The 16,218-nt window shown below is 43.8% G+C and overlaps 2 protein-coding genes across 2 annotated transcripts; one reads left to right on the plus strand and one right to left on the minus strand.

Moving 5' to 3' along the window:
- Positions 1–4,999: 4,999 nt before the first annotated feature.
- Positions 5,000–6,795, plus strand: LOC106814380 (general transcription factor II-I repeat domain-containing protein 2-like). Its single transcript, XM_014818689.1, has 2 exons — positions 5,000–6,630; positions 6,666–6,795. Exons 1-2 carry the CDS (start codon positions 5,000–5,002, stop codon positions 6,793–6,795), a joined length of 1,761 nt encoding a protein of 586 aa, XP_014674175.1.
- Positions 6,796–11,888: 5,093 nt separating this feature from the next.
- On the minus strand, positions 11,889–15,351 carry LOC106814381 (ATP-dependent DNA helicase PIF1-like). The gene is made up of 6 exons (XM_014818690.1): positions 15,249–15,351; positions 14,803–15,011; positions 13,628–13,804; positions 13,086–13,362; positions 12,299–12,470; positions 11,889–12,090 (listed from the first exon to the last, which is right to left on the minus strand). Exons 1-6 carry the CDS (start codon positions 15,349–15,351, stop codon positions 11,889–11,891), a joined length of 1,140 nt encoding a protein of 379 aa, XP_014674176.1.
- Between the last annotated feature and the right edge of the window lie 867 nt (positions 15,352–16,218).

Below are 16,218 nucleotides of genomic sequence, written 5' to 3' on the forward strand. Positions count from 1 at the left end.
TGTATTGAAACTTGTTGTATTGTTGTATTGTCCTTGTTCATGCATTTTCTGATAACTGGAATACTCAACCTTTCTTTCTTTCTTTCATGGACTGTAAACTAAAGTTTGTTGACTTTCTTCTAGTTTTCCTTTGTTCGTCAATATTTAACATTTTAGGCAGGCTCAACAGGTGGAATCATACATAATGTGGATTATAATAACTTCTGCTGATAGATAGAAAGGTCTCAGAGTGAATCTAAGTGGAATTTAAACAAAAATATCTGTTTTGTATGTAATATTTGAAGATTTTAACAATTTCTTTATAAAGCAGTAGGTGAAAGTAATTCCGTTACCATGTAAATCACACAGAGAATGGTAGCCCAAAGAAGGTACTGCAAACAACCTATCTAGCCAGAACAACCCACTGATCATATGACAAAGACTTACTTCCATGTAGTCGCCAACAATTTGAAATATTCATGTTCTTGTTCAATTAAAGTAGTTTTTTTTAGCAGGAATATCATGAATTATGGTTGTTTATCGCACATTTATGTGACGTATTATGGTTCATTGTAAAGCCAGAAACATAGGAAGTGTTCACAATGTTCATTTTAGCCAACTTGATATTGAAAATGTGGCTCATTTTAGGATAATTTCAGAAGGCGTAATTCCGTTACCATTTCGTAATTCTGTTACCGGTCTTTTTTGGAAAAACACTGCCTGCAGGATATCCATGAATATATGAGCCAAATTATAGCCACCAGTCTAGTCATCACACATGAGAAAACAAATTTCATGGAAAACCTGTTGCCCTCCTATTATAGATTTCAGAAAACTCCCTCTGAAAGTTGAGGTAAAAATAAGACCCTATTTTCTGTCGTAATTCCGTTACCGACACTTTCTTAGTCACACACACTCCCGTGTAAGGGATTTCTCTGAACTGTGTTTTTTCCAAAAAAGCAGGGGTATCAGCAGAACTAATAAGGGTTTGGTTCATCAGTTCAGCTGTTGGACTAAGCCATGGCAGGTATAACAAAGACCAAAATTTATCTGAATTGTAATTACGTTACCGTGGAATTGCCCATATGTGCAATCTAAAAAGTTCGTTTTCTCAGTTTTTTGTTGAAATTTAGCATCTTTTGTGAAATCAAGCCATTTTCAAATACTTGGTGAAAAAATACAAAGAGAGATATCACAAAAAGGTTTCTTTTATTGGTTCAGGCATATCACCAGCTTTAGAAACATATATAAAAGGATGCTCTAGCCTTACTAGTTCATTTTTCCCCAAAAAATGAAATTCGTCAAAACTCCAAAAATTGTGGGCGCTGGCTCGTTACTGTTTTGAAAAATTGTGGCGCTCAATGTGTTAAAGCCCCGCGGTCACAACGGATCGTACGAAATTTTGTCGTGGTGGACCCATAAAATATTTGTCGTGGCCAGATCTTGCAACATGCCCGAAATGTATTTTGAGTGGTCACAAGGGCTACGACACATCAAAGATGGTTTGGCAATGGGGACGCAACAGAAAAAAAGGATATGTCGTGGGTGTGTCGCAAGTCAGTCGTGCGTCAGTCGTGAGTTGTCGGGCATTGTCGGGGGGCTGTTTTTCACGTGAACAGGTCGTGGTTCACTCGTGGGATGCACGTGCTACAGTCGTGCGACTCGCGCACAACAGTCGTGGGTCATTCTTGGGTCACTCGTGAGTCACTCGTGGGTCACTCGCGCGTCCGTCTCCCGACTATATAACAAGGCCCGGTCTGTTGCATGCCATTTGCTGCAGAGATTTTCCAGTGAATACAGCGAAGTGCTGCCCAAATTTCTGACATTTGTCACTTCATTTCATCAAAGTTAGTATACAGGATGCCTCTCAAGAAGAAAACAAACAAGAGAAAGGTGGTAAGCCTAGCAGTTGGCCCTTGGTTATGCGAGGGGCGACACTCAGCAACAGCTCGTGAAACATGCCAGACTCCATCCGCATGAACCCCACGAAGTCACCGGCAGATTCCCGCTCTAACTCTTGCATCAGAGTACTATACTGCCCAAACATCAGGCGCCGCTCAATCCACGGCTGAACCCACCAACGTCGGGGGTTTCACCGGTTCCTGCGCTGCTCCCGGGCCCGGATCAACGCCAACAGCACTATATTATGCTCGTGCTGGAGTTCCTCCAGACGCCCCCTCAGCAGGGCCACGCGTAGTCGCTCAGGTGGAATAGCCATCCTCTTTCAGCGCCGACAGGCAGTTTTTAATTCCAAGCGTTCATTCGCCCGAGCTATATACCCCTCAAAAAACGAAAATATGTTGCAAGACTCGCAAGACTAACGCACGACAGACTTGCAATGTTGTGCGAGCCCGAGTCCGAGCTGGGCAAGTCGATGCCACGATGCTCAAAATTTCGTAGGACTGTCTTGCGACGACGCCCGATGACCCACGATTTGCCCAAATTTTCTGTCGTGTCGTTGCACAAATGCGTCGTGGGCTCGTTGTGACCAGGGCTTTAGGATAATGGGTAGTAATAGGCCTAGCCTAATGTGCACCCATATCTGGTGATTTCATGAATCGGTCGATTCTGGCCTTAAATTCGTTAGTCGTGGTAGCTGCGACGGCAGTTTATTCCAGGGTTGCACCACTCTCTGGCTGAAAAAGTGTTGTCGCACCTGGAGTCTGGACTGCAGCGAAAAAGATACACGGGAGTGGCGAGCGATTTCGCTCCCGTCAGCTTTCAAAGCGTTAGAACGAGAAAAAATCGCTCCCCTGCCGCCGCAGCGTTTGAAAATAGTTCCGACCCGCAGGCCTAACACACCAAGTTTTTGCTCGGGCCACCATCTCTACGAAACTGCCAGTCCTCCCGACAGGCACTTTTTCCCCTCATATTACGCTGAAATACTACGGTTACCACAACGGCAGTTTAGACAGACTTGTAAACGGGAGTGAGCGCATAATACGACCCGTTCCTCAATGTAGACGGGATATCCAAAACATCCAGATGAGACTAGAGAAGCATTGCCGAAAGGTGTTGATCCGAAGCGCTGAGCGCAGAATCTTGCGCGCGTTCGCGCAAGGCGCACGCAACCGCGGAAACGTCATATGACGTATGCAGCGCTGGCAGATATGGATCCGTGTGCGAATGCATAGCCGGCGCCACGAATCCATAACTGCCAGCGAGCGGTCGATAATTTTACGCGATACAATGAAACGCTCAGCTGCATTGAGCTGCTGTTCTTTGCAATTTCAATGAAAATATCAATAAAAGTGTCAACACCTACTTCTACACTGTGTTGTATAAGTTTTATATGAATTGTTATTTTATTATGCGGTCAGCGGCTTCATGTAACGAGCGGCAGCTGCAGCGAATACATGAGCTGGGTTTTATAATAATGCATGCGGAAATAATATGCCTCTATTCGTGTAAATAGAAATGTTCACCTATATACAAACAATGACGACGTAATAATGACGAAAGGCGATATGTTCGAAAATAATGTCAGGGCATGAAACACCAAAAATGGTAACTCGCTTTTCTAGAGGGAAACCAAGCGCGCCGACCAGCAAACAAACAATTACTACCATTTCTATGAAATGTCTACCTACGTGCGTAGTGAAAAGGCTTGTGGAAACGCCGCAACTGCTGAATTGAGCGATTGATTATACGGTCCATGACGTCATTCTACACATACAGCCTTCATTCAGTTAACGGATGACATTGCCAATGAAGCAGGTGAACGGTATTTCACTGGGATGCTAGTTTTACATATAGAAAAAGCATCGCATACAGTTGACGACTCTATATGTTACTAACCAAACTAAAAGCAATTGCGTCTACACAGTATAAGTCGTGAAATGCTTGCAGGCCTATCTGTGCAGAAGAAGCGAGATGACACATACACTAGAGACTACTAGTACTACTACTAATACTATATAGTACTATGTACTAGAGCTAGTACTACTACTAGCTGCAAGCAAACACGGTATTTGCAAGCGGTTAGAAGACCTGTGTAAACACAATTTGTTGTGTAGTGAGTAACAGTAAACAACACCGACGTCCGTACTACTGACTACTGGAGTGGTAGACGGTTCGCCACGTTGGCGTGGTAGACGTTCGATGGAAAGTAATCTTTGCTGCTTTTGACTCGTCACATCGAACAACCTTACAGTTCTATGCACTACAACACAGTGGTATGATATATGCATGGATGCAATATCGATGGATATGTAGAATCCGAAAGATATATATGTCTATGCCAGTGCTTCTCAACCTGCCGCACGCGTGCCGCATGCGGCACAGTGAGCGTCTGAGTGCGGCACAGCTAGCTGGCCGCACTAAGATGACGTAACACATTCTCACATAGGGTTGCCAGTAGCTCTAGTACTATAGCCCGCGGATCGCTGCCGCAGGGCTATAGCACATGATCCCATAGAATAATCTAAGCAAATGGTCCGGCTGATGTGACCAAAAATTTATCCCCAAAACGTAAAATGATCGGGCTTTTTAACACTTATATATCAACATGGACATCTCACCTATCTTTTTGAACAATTCCACAACTTTACACCAGGTATTTATACTGTTATTCCTCAAAGTCAGCACTCATTGAATTTACATTTCAAATCATGTGGCGTGCGCACGCGTAATGTCACCGGATATGTTGGCAAAACGCAAGGCAGCTATGATGCATCATAGGGTGCATGTATTATTAACGGGGGTGGTGGGTAAACTCGCCCTGATGCGCCAATGTGCGCACAATTGGGAGCACAAGCGGGAACACCCCCGTTAATAATACATGCACCATAGCTGCCTTGAGTTTTGCCAACATATCCGGTGACATACTGTGTATACATACTGTATAGCTTCCCTGCATGATTCCCTGCTGCACACACTGTGAGTACATATTGTACCTTGTTTGTCATTTATATACTGTGAGTACATATTGTACCTTGTTTGTCATTTATATATATATAATATTATATATAGATCCGACGATAGTTAGCTCACACGAGGCTTCACTCCACCCCCAAACAGTATGGCTGACCCCACCAGGAAGAGAAAGATCGCCGAGGAGAACCGCGGATTCAAGGAGTGCTGGACCAACGAATTTTTCTTCGTGGAAGACAGAGGCAACATTATCTGCTTGATCTGCAATGAGAAGGTGTCCTGGCCCAAAAGAGACTGTATCAAGAGGCACTACGAAGCCAAGCACGGCAAGGACTACAATGGTCTGGCGGGACCGCAGCGCGAGGACAAGGCCAAGGAGCTGATGAACAAGTTCGGCCGCCAACAGAACCTTTTCGTCAGGCAGGGCAACACCAGCAAGGCTGCCACGGAGGCCAGCTTCAAGGTGGCCGCGATCATTGCGAGGCGCATGAAGCCCTTCTCAGATGGAGAGTTTGTCAAGGAGTGCATGCTGGCTGCCCTCGACGTCATGTGCCCTGAGAAGGTCGCCGTCATCAACAAGATCAGTCTGAGCAATGACACAGTGACAAGAAGGATCGACAGTTTGTCCAAGAACCTGACCGAGCAGCTCCACTCCCTGGCAACAAAGTTCTCTTACTTCGCCTTGGCCCTCGACGAGTCCACGGACGTCAAGGACACGGCCCAGCTGGCCATCTTCGTGCGCGGCATCGACACCAACTTCAACGTGACGGAGGAGCTGCTGACTGTCCGCTCCATGAAGAGCACCACCACGGGCGAAGACATCTTCAACGAGCTGAAAGCTGCCATGAACGATGCCAAACTGGACTTCAATCGTCTCATCGGCATTGCCACGGACGGCGCACCGTCCATGTTGGGCACGGGTCGCGGTCTCCAGGGCCATGTGATGGCGGAGTTGAACCGCCAGGGTCTGTCGCACGAGCACTTGGTGTGGTGCCACTGCATCATCCACCAGGAGGCCCTCTGCGCCAAGATCTTCGATGTCAGCTTCAAGGAAGTGATGAGTAAGGTTGTCGGCCATGTCAATCACATCCGCTCCCATGCCATGAACCACAGGCAGTTCAGGCAGTTCTTGCTGGAGTTGGATGCCAGCTACGGCGATGTCATCTACTTTTCCGGTGTGCGCTGGCTGAGCAAGGGACAAACGCTGCAGCGCTTCTGGGTCCTCAGGGAGGAGCTGTCCATGTTCTTCGCCATGAAGGGCATCCCGGCACTCGAGCTGGATGACCAAAAGTGGCTTTGTGACCTCGCCTTCCTCGTTGACATCACCGAGAAGCTGAACACCCTCAACGTGGCTATGCAAGGCCGCAACAAGCTGGTCCACGAGCTGTTTGCCCACATCAAGGCCTTCCAGACCAAGCTGCAGCTGTGGCAAGTTCAGCTCGAAAGAGGAAATCTGGCCCACTTCCCCTCCCTCAAGAGCCAGAAGGAGCACGATGGCGGCGAGTTCAGTAGCTTGCGCTACGCGGCCGAGATTTGCAAACTGCAGAAGGAGTTTGACACGAGGTTCAAGGAGTTCCGCGCGAGGAACACCGACTTCGAGCTCTTCAGTGTGCCGTTCAACTTCGACGTGTCTCAGGCGCCGATTGAGCTGCAGTTGGAGTTGTGCGACCTGCAGGCCAGCCTCGAGCTCAAGGGACAGTTTCTTGGCAAGGAACTGGTCGACTTCTACAAGAGCCTGCCCCGCGCCACCTTCCCCAACCTGACCCAGAATGCTCAGAAGTTCGTTTCTCTCTTTGGCTCCACTTATTGTGCAGAGCAGTTCTTCTCAAAGATGAAGAATACCAAGTCAAACAAGCGCACTGCTCTCACGGACGCCCACTTGCTGGCTTCTCTCAGGATCGCGTCGACGCATCTGCAGCCGAACTTCAAGGCCATCATGAATGAGCAGAATGACATTGGGGTCCACCAACACTTTGGCCATACATGGGGTCCACCAACACTTTGGCCCTACATGGGGGTCCACAACACTTTGGCCCTACATGGGGTCCATAAACACTTTAATACTTTACTCAGCACAATGTGGACATTTCCAAAAACTATTGCTGCACTTCTTCCATTTCTTGGCATTGGCAAGGCCTGCACATTTTCTGTGCAACCAAGCCTCACAAACATCACATGCTATACTCTGTCCTCCATCAGAATAGTCTCCATTGCACACTGGACATAATGTGTCGCTATCATCAGGGTCTGTTGTCTCTATAGAGGGGCCAGGTTCATCAACAGCCATCGGTTCGTGTGATGTGCCAGCTCTGGATTCGTCAGTGCTCATCCTCTGTCTCTTTGAACCCGTAGTCTGGGCAACAAATTCTTCAGCAGCAGCATCGGATTTGAGGATCTCGGCTGAAAGTTTTAAAATCATGTCCGACTTGTTGTCTTTGTGATTCACACGTACATGATATCTGTTGCACAGATATTTCAAGTCATCTTTCTTATATGACTTCAGCGTGTCAGGATCCTTGATGACATTTGCTTTAAGCAGATGGTGTGAGTACTGCTGCTCCGAACTTTTACCCTGCTTCATCACCTTGATGTCAGCCATGGCAGCAACAGATTCTTTTTTCTTTTTCTTTTCAAGGACCTCCTTGCGATGCGCCGCCTTCTTCTGTACATCCCATGTCAATAGAATGTCTTTCCTAAACTGATTGGTGAGGACTCTTGTAAACTTCTCAATGAAATCATGGAATAGTTCCACAGTTATATCGACACGGAAACACAAGTCATTTACGATGTCAGGAATAAGGCCTGATTTTGGCCCCAGAGAATCTGTGGTTTCATTGACAAAGATTGTTACCCACAAACTAAAAAGTTCGCTGTTTTGGTTCAGCGTCTCCACTGTGTGGTCATGGATCTTTTTGCCATATATATGTAACTTTGATACTGTTTGCAATTCCAGTATTTCCTTACACAGTGTTTCTGTAAACTCATACGCAGCATCAGAGACATGAGTCAGACTTTGTCGCACATTCTGCTTTTCCTGGATTTCTTTCAGGCTTTTTAAGTCGCCGGTTTCTGCCTCCATTTGTAATTGCGTTCTAATAGCACTGTCTAACAGTTCCAGTTTAACTGTTGTTCGCTTCACTGTCTGGTCCGCAGAATCGGAAGATTTGTGCAAGTTGGCTTTCAACAGCGTTGTGTTCTGCCACCGCAATTTGGCAAATGCATAGCCCGCTACATATCTTAGTTTGGCTGTTGCCCCTTCAGCACAAGTCTGGAAGTCTTCTTTGAATCTAGGATTTGATCCACTGTCAACGGTCTTCCTGGCAAGGGTCTCAAAGCTTTTCGCCTTCAGCAAATGTGTCCTAATGTCTGTCGTGAGTTTGAAAGCAATATAAGTCTTGTCTTCTGTCAAAGGACCAGTTGGAAACAGCTGTAACATAGCAGACTGATATGACTTGCTGGTCATATAGACATGACATTGCGAATAAAATTCACTACTATTGGCGTTTTTGGTGTCTGTCATGCTATTTGTATAGAACTCTGCAACACATCGTTCAACCCGCTTGCAAAAATCATCTACACGAGGATGATGGTCTTCTAACAGAGTTCTAATCTGGACGTTTACTTTTTTCTGGATTTCCATCAGCTCTACATTTTGTATAACTTCAGTCAGGAGGGTTACAGCTTTGTCCGTGCTGTACACCAAATACTGATCAGGAACGTCAGGAATGTCCCACGCAGCTAAGAATGCATCGTCCATCGACGCCTGGATCTCATCATCTTCATCTGATGGAATGTCGTCCTCTAACTGATCGCACACTGGTGTGTTAGCCGCACCACTGTCACCATCTTCTTTGTTGCATCTGTAAACATAAAATATAAAGTATGACTAAGTCATCGTCTTTATTATTTAACGCACTAGAGTTTTATCCAGTTCTTACTATACAAGTATACAATGTAAAGTGATTCCCAAAGATGGATAACAGATATATTATATATATTACTGAAGCTAATTAAGGAGAATGTGTAGGTAAGTTACCTCCCTGAATTCTAGCGTACACAGGAAGTGCACACTTGTACAAGGCTCTAAGAAGCTATTTTGAGACAATTTGAGTAAAAAAAAATTTCATTTATGACAAACTATGACATTTGGAAGAGGATTATTTCAAAAACAAGCACAGTGATCCCCATATTTATTTATTTCTTCCGAGTTTGGTTGGTCTGTTCTACACGTGTGCACGATCCTGGTGTTGTCATTAACCCGGAAAATTTGGCGTTCACCTATATATCCACCCACCTTAATCAGACGATTTTAATATGTTGTATATTGGTGTACTATTAGAAGTTACTGACACAATGTATTTATTCGCAGGATTCTGAACAGGCTAACAAGACAAGAGAGATCCTGCATAATTCGAAATGACGTTCATAGCCAGTATCAGCTAGAATGTGAGTTGTCAGGAAAAGAAGCTGCTAACATGCAAGTTTTTTGTAAACTTGTAGCCAAGTTATTTTCCGATGTGACAGTCGAGAGGCAACGGTTGAGTGAGAACAATGCACAAGTGCGAACGTACAAGGGGTTGGCGTGGAATCAAACTCAACAAAGTAATGTGGAGTCAGTATTCGACACAAACATGATCAAAAACTGTATCCCATCCAGTGAGTACAGAGTAACCAAGGACAACCCAAGAGAAGTACACATTTCTTGTCCTACTGAACTTATTTGCGATCGAAATCCAATATGTAAAACACTAATCTTCAAAGACAAAATATGGAGTCTATGTATAGGAACTGAAGAAGTGCAAATAAGCGAGCATTTATTTGTTGACACAAATTACATATGTGACGAACTGGGCGTGCGAAATGTGTTCATAATTGTTGACAACCTAAAAGTTTGTCTCGGTGCGCCAGTGAACCAAGGGAAATTAACTCTTGCTGGAAAAAACACTGTTCATTATGTAGTCAAAGGCCCTGAAAGTTCGAAACAGAGGCATATACAGTCGGATAAATGTCTCCGAATTGTAAGCCCCTTAGTCTCATTGTGTGACAAATGCAACAATGTATTGAAAAGTATGAAGCAGAAGCATGCACATGAAGCAGAGGTAAAAAATGACCCTAAACTTGAAAGAGAAGACCTTAAGAAAATTATTCCCAATGCAACAGAAGGGATGATTGACTTAATCTTGTCTCAAGTATCAAATTCGAATCAAACTGATCATCGAGGAAATCGGTGGCCAAAGTCAGTAATGAGTACTTGCTTGACAATTTGGACAAGGAGTCCTCAGACTTATCGGGACCTGAAATCTAGTGGACTTGTCATACTGCCATCAGAGAGAATTCTTCGAACATACAAAAACTGTGTGCCGCAAGACCCAGGATTTAAGGATCAAATTTGTCAGTGGATGTTACAAGAAGCAGAGAGGCTTCGTATTCCCTCAGATGGAAGAATGGGTGGACTATTAATAGATGAAATGTCTATTCAGACAGATCTCGTTATGGAAACCAAAGGGTCTGGAATAGAGTTTGTCGGCTTTGTTGACATGGTGGAGGAATCCGAATGCATGAAAATTATCCGAAGTGGTAAAAAGCAGCAAAGCTTGGCAAGTCATGTCTTCCAAATTGTTTTCTTAGGCTTTGGTGGCTTTCGCTTCCCCATTGCCCACTTTCCAGTGACAGAGGCAAATGCATCAGAAATCTATGTGATGGTCTGGGAAGCAATTTCACAGCTTACTATGTTCGGCTTCATTGTCAAGTATATCAGTATGGATGGGGCACAATCTAACCGGTCATTTCTCAAGATGAATCTGGGCAACACTCCTACCCTCAGCACAATGAAGACAAAGAGTCCAGTAAACCCTGACAGAAATGTGCATTTCCTAATGGACTATTCACATTGCATGAAGAAGATTAGGAACAATGTGTTAAAGTCCAAGAAAAGAACTCTCACCTTGCCAACCAATTTTGTAATTGTCTGGCAATGGTGGGAAGAATCCTTCAAATGGGATCAAACTAACCCTATTCAAATTCACAGAAAGTTGACCTACCAACATATCAACCCCAATGGTCCAGAGAAAATGAGGAATCACCTGGCAGAGCAAGCCCTCGACTCCGATATGCTGCGACTCATGTCCGAGTACCAGATCCACTTAGGAAAGGCTGGGGACAAGCTTAATGGTGCTATTGAGTTCTTGACACAAACAAGCATCTTGATAGCCAACTTTCAGGATACCAGACCTATCACAGTGGCCACCGACGAAAGATTAAAGCAAAACAGACAGGTCTTGGAATGGTTCCAACACTGGGAGCATGCAGTAGAAGGAAAGACCAGAGTTGAAAAATCAAACCAGCTTATGTCTTACCAGACAAGGGAAGACTTATTATCATGCATTGTGGGCTTTGAAGAGATGTGCCAAGAACACCTTGCAGATCACTCAACCTCAAGCATCGTCCCAGGTCACATAAACAGTGATCCTGTGGAAAACATCTTCTGCCAGCAGCGCGGTCTCCACAATGGAAGTAACACTAATCCTAACTACGCAAATTACAGAAAAAGTATGAACAGCATTGTATTAGGACAAACCATCGTTTCGAAAAAGAGCAACTGTCTTTCCGAACGAAAAAAACCTGCAATGCCTTTTCGACGACCGAGGACAGGGAAAAGAAAGAGTGAAGACTCTGTACGACTAGATACTACGTCAAAGCAAATTCGCCTGTAATTGAGTCGTGGCATATGAAACAACTGTGTTTATATCTGTTCGTGACGTTCATTGCAAAATAGCTGGCAAAGTGCCACATGTAACACACTATATGGTACGCATATCATATATGTGCATGAATACCTTCAACTCTTTCAAACGATGTGCTGAGAGTGAAAATGAAAGCCTAAAATAATAAAATGGTAGTGTAGAATCTGAAATTTATGTTAGACCTTGACAGATTAAATTGAAATGTGAAATACTTTTTAGCAGTTCACATAGATAGATTTCATTGCACACGTGACTTGTTTGTAGAATGCACAAGAATATTAAATATAAAAAATCTTACTCTTTGTCTCTGCAGCATGTTCGGTTCTCCACAAAATTCTGCGACTCCACTGCATAAAACTCATCTAGACAGGCAGGTTGTGGTGGTACATGTCTCCTTGCAAAATTTACAACACGGAGACCCTCAGATGATTTCACACGTCCCAGGGCAACACCAAGCTGTCCAGACTTGAAAATACCTCGACAGTCGATCTCGACTCTGAAATTAGAATTTGTTGGGTCTCAAGTATGCATCCAAATGTATAACACAAGCAACTAGAACTGTTCACTGGAGGGGGGTTGTAAAAACACCTAGAAATGTGTTTAACCCTAACTTTGTTTGGGTGGGGGGAGCATAATGAGCTACAGACAGGATATAGGTCACTATAATAAATTTAAAGCAAGTATTCACAATAGTGGTATTTTACCTGTCAAGTGTCATTCCCTGGGCTTTATGGATTGTTATGGCGTAGCACGGAACTAAAGGCAGCTGGAGTCTGGAGGCTATGTCCACCTTCTGCACAGGGTCATACACTAAAAAAAGCAAGGTGGCTTTTGTTAACTCCGAACTATTTTGGTATTCAATAAGTATATTTAAACCTGCAAAAGATGTTAACTATAAAAGTGGTCTAGATTTCAGGGAACGGTCTAACCATAACGATTGTCATCCTCGAATATACAGTCAAAATCTACTTTTTTTATTTTTGCTGGTGGACATTTCTGCAATAAACAGGTATTTCTTTGAGGCACGGACATATCTGTGGCAAATGCTAGTTTATTCTATTTTGCTAGACATGGAGAAATATATGGCGTGGCGACTTCCAGTGAACTGTACTGCAAAGCCAAAAATAAAGCATTGTTTGGTACCCCTTGACCACAGCATTAAAATGACCCGTATCCAAACAATTTATTGGGATGTACAAGAAAAATATTTATTTTATGTTCAGATATGAATTTTGTTGGACAACATGACTAATAGATGATTAGGGGAAAAGGGAAACAAAGAATACTTAAAGCGAGTATAGATGTAACTTTCAAAACATGTTCATACAAAAATAAATACTGATTTTCAATAATTTACATTAATTTGAGCATGTACCGACATATGACGCCTGTATCGAGAGTGCGTCTGCTAATATTACACGTATAGTATAAACTATTTGAGTGTTCGTGCTTTCCAATCAGATCAAGTGTGTCTGTGATTGCGCAGTGTACCTGAAAATTTCGTTCTCGTCAATCGGACGGTCATACTGGGATTTTCAAATTTCACTGTCACTGCACTGTCCTCAAACTTTTCCACAATTCCCCTGCTCCCATTCACCAGTTCATCTGAAAAATTTCTGACCAACATCACAGGGCACTTGGCTTTCAGGCACAATGTCTTTGGCGCCTTTAGTGTCTTTAAATGCTTTTCCTCCCCATTGTCCTCACTGTCATACACCTTCAGCTCCCCTGGCAGTTCCTGCAGGCAATCTCTGTTGTATTTGTCCACCTAATTAAGTAAAAGAAAACATTTATTGAAATACAAAGCAGTATTTAAAGAAATTGTTAGTGAAACAATATTATATATATCCATTCCAGTATCTAACTAGAACTGTTCACGCTGTGAACTAATAATACCTCCCATGCATGTTACCTGTATGCAAAGCGCCGTTAAAATTGGTCCAGAACTTTCTGAGTACTTATCCGGACAAGATCCAAACAAATCAATGTTAAAGCAAATATTCATGCATATATGTATTGTTGTATTTTAATACCTGATGGTTAAGAGAAAACAGTTTGACAGACTTTTCAGCAGCTGTTGGTGTTGGCAGAGGCCTGGCCAGACTTTTGATGATGGCGACACTTTCATCTGTCAGGTGCCCTGCAGCAGCCTGCTGTATTGTCTGGATAAGGAAAGGCTCACTTTGCCGGACAACTTCCATAAGAATAACCTACATATTAAGGAAGAACAAATACGTATATTTAATACAGCATTTAAGTTTATTACTTATAGTACTTAGAAAATAATTCCAATCTAAGTTTTGCATTACCAATAAGTCATATCTTACTGTTTAATAATTTATTCACAGGGGCATGTATGCATATTCAAAATAGATAAGATACAAATAATATTATTCAATATCACAAATGCATGTATTATATGGATGTACATAATATAAATTAGTGTTTTGCAACTAGCATAAATATGGTAACAAGTCTGAGTGAGTTTTACATGAATGCTTTGAAGATGAAATTATATGGCTTCAACATCAGTTGGCATTTATAATTTGACATTAAGTGTAAGAAAGAATGGGTTATAGCTTGAGTGTTTGTGTGTAGGGGCATGTGTGGGTGTGGGAGGAAGTAGTTACTAGTAGTATTGTGTTATTAGTTTTAGAGCTACTCAGAGTATTGTATCAGTGTGGGGGGGGGGGTATAGCTTGGCTTGTCTATGACGTGTGGGGGGTTGTTATATTAGTTTACATGTATGTGTGGCCATGGGGGGGGGGGGTCGCGCCAGGGTATGTCCTTAGGGGGGCGAAACCAGGGGCGTGTAACAGGACACGCGAAGGGGGGGGGGGGGGTCGGGGGGCTGCTCCCCAAAATGTTTTGAAATTAGAGCCCCTTCAGATGAATGTGTGTGTGAGGAGGGGGGGGGATGTAATGTAAATGACAAAATTTGTATATAACTTTTCACCTTATGTGGGGAACACAGATGATTTTAATCGGGGGGGGGGGGGGGGGAGTGTAGCTTGATATTGGCTTTATGTGTGCGTGGGGGGGGGTAGTAGTTTGTATTGTTAGATTTAGCTACTGAGAGCATTGCATCTGGGGAAGGGGTATATACATTGTAGCTTACTTTACATGTGTGTGTGTGGGGGGAGGGGGCATGTGTGTGTAGGGGGGGGGTATTGTACTGTAATTGACAAAAATAGTATAAACTTTTCACCTTATGTGGAAACACTTCCTTCCAGACTGGACCTTGGAAGGCGAAAGAACCCTGGTCTTGGTTCAGGACATTTGGAACCGGAGGCAGCTGGTAAAAGTCGCCACTGGCGATCACCTGCAGTCCGCCGAAGTAGCGTCCACTGTCTCGTACAGTTCTACATATGAATTCCACCTGGCTCAGCATATTTGCACTTAGCATCGATATCTCGTCTATAAATAAAACATCCGTTTCTCGGATCCGTTTGGACGTATCCGCGAACCGATCATTTTTTGACAGATCAAGCAGTTCAGTCATAGAAAACCTCCCGTCCAACACGCCACACCAACGGTGAAGTGTCATAGCTCCCTGAAAGTTCTGACACGCTATGCCAGTGGTGCAAGTCGCACTCACATGTTTACCACGCGATCGCAGTAAACCCTGTATTTGTTTACACACAACCGTCTTGCCTGTGCCCGCCTGTCCTAAAATGGCCAGGTTATGGCCTTTGCTGGCTATGTCAATGCACAGCTGCTGTTCCTCACTGAACAGCATGCTTTTTTGTGATACCATCATACCGTGATGGTTCAATGCTTGGTTTGCCGCGTGTCTGTTTGTTGACATAATACCCGTAGCTAATTGGTGAGTTACCTCCCCTGGTAGCAACCAATGAGCGTTACATCCGCAGTTTGTGCGGTATGCGAATTATGACGTCAGAAATCTCAAAAATGGCTGCACCCGCAAGAAAGTGCATGTATTTCGGTATATGATTGACGTTATATGACATTAACAGACTTGGTAAGTTGACAAATGGTGTTTGAAAGTGTGGAATAGAAGTTTATCGGCGAAAGGGCGCCGTGTTGACGTTTTGCAGAGCCGTAATTCTGAAATCCGACCCCTAATCTAATCGGTAGTGTGCGTCAATATGGCGTCGATGGTTGAGACAGGGTTTTGGAATTTTTGATTGTGGCGGTTTGTGGATGAACTTTCGGCAGCTGGTTCAAAGACAAACAGTAAATGACTGGTGCGAATTCGATTTTGAGATAAAGTTTATCATGTTATGTGTTGGATGCGCCCAAGAATAAAGGGATTAACGAAGTTTTTGTGGTTGTACTGGGTCGTTTGAAAAGTGTGGTATAGCCCGACGTCGGACTTTCATGCCACCCTTCCCATTATATATACAACATAGAATATAGCCAGTCCACCTTGGGTGTTAGCGAATCTACTCCGGGTTAATTTGAAAGCTTGCATGTTATTAGAGAGCATATTTATGAGCCACGGAGTACGTTACATGCCCCTGTGTGTGCAGCGGCAGCAGCAATGGCGGCGGCGTGTGTTTACAGATGAGCATTTGGACGGCATTTACAGGAAATTGTCGGCAATAATAGGTGAAAGAGAGACTTTGGTAGTAAGTTGACTTCCTATTTATTTAGCATTACA

This window comes from Priapulus caudatus, unplaced genomic scaffold (genome assembly GCF_000485595.1).
Source record: "Priapulus caudatus unplaced genomic scaffold, Priapulus_caudatus-5.0.1 Scaffold916, whole genome shotgun sequence".
In the NCBI taxonomy this organism is placed as follows: domain Eukaryota; kingdom Metazoa; phylum Priapulida; class Priapulimorpha; order Priapulimorphida; family Priapulidae; genus Priapulus; species Priapulus caudatus.

Bases quoted from the DNA above. Each gene is read 5' to 3' on its own strand.
- LOC106814380 (XM_014818689.1), top strand. From the start codon at position 5,000: ATGGCTGACCCCACCAGGAAGAGAAAGATCGCCGAGGAGAACCGCGGA. The intron at 6,631-6,665 runs GTTCGTTTCTCT...CTTATTGTGCAG, and splicing joins CTGACCCAGAATGCTCAGAA to AGCAGTTCTTCTCAAAGATG.
- LOC106814381 (XM_014818690.1), bottom strand. From the start codon at position 15,351: ATGGTATCACAAAAAAGCATGCTGTTCAGTGAGGAACAGCAGCTGTGC. The intron at 13,363-13,627 runs GTATTAAAATAC...TTACTTAATTAG, and splicing joins TGTTTTCTCTTAACCATCAG to GTGGACAAATACAACAGAGA. The intron at 12,471-13,085 runs GTACACTGCGCA...CATCTTTTGCAG, and splicing joins GACGAGAACGAAATTTTCAG to GTTTAAATATACTTATTGAA.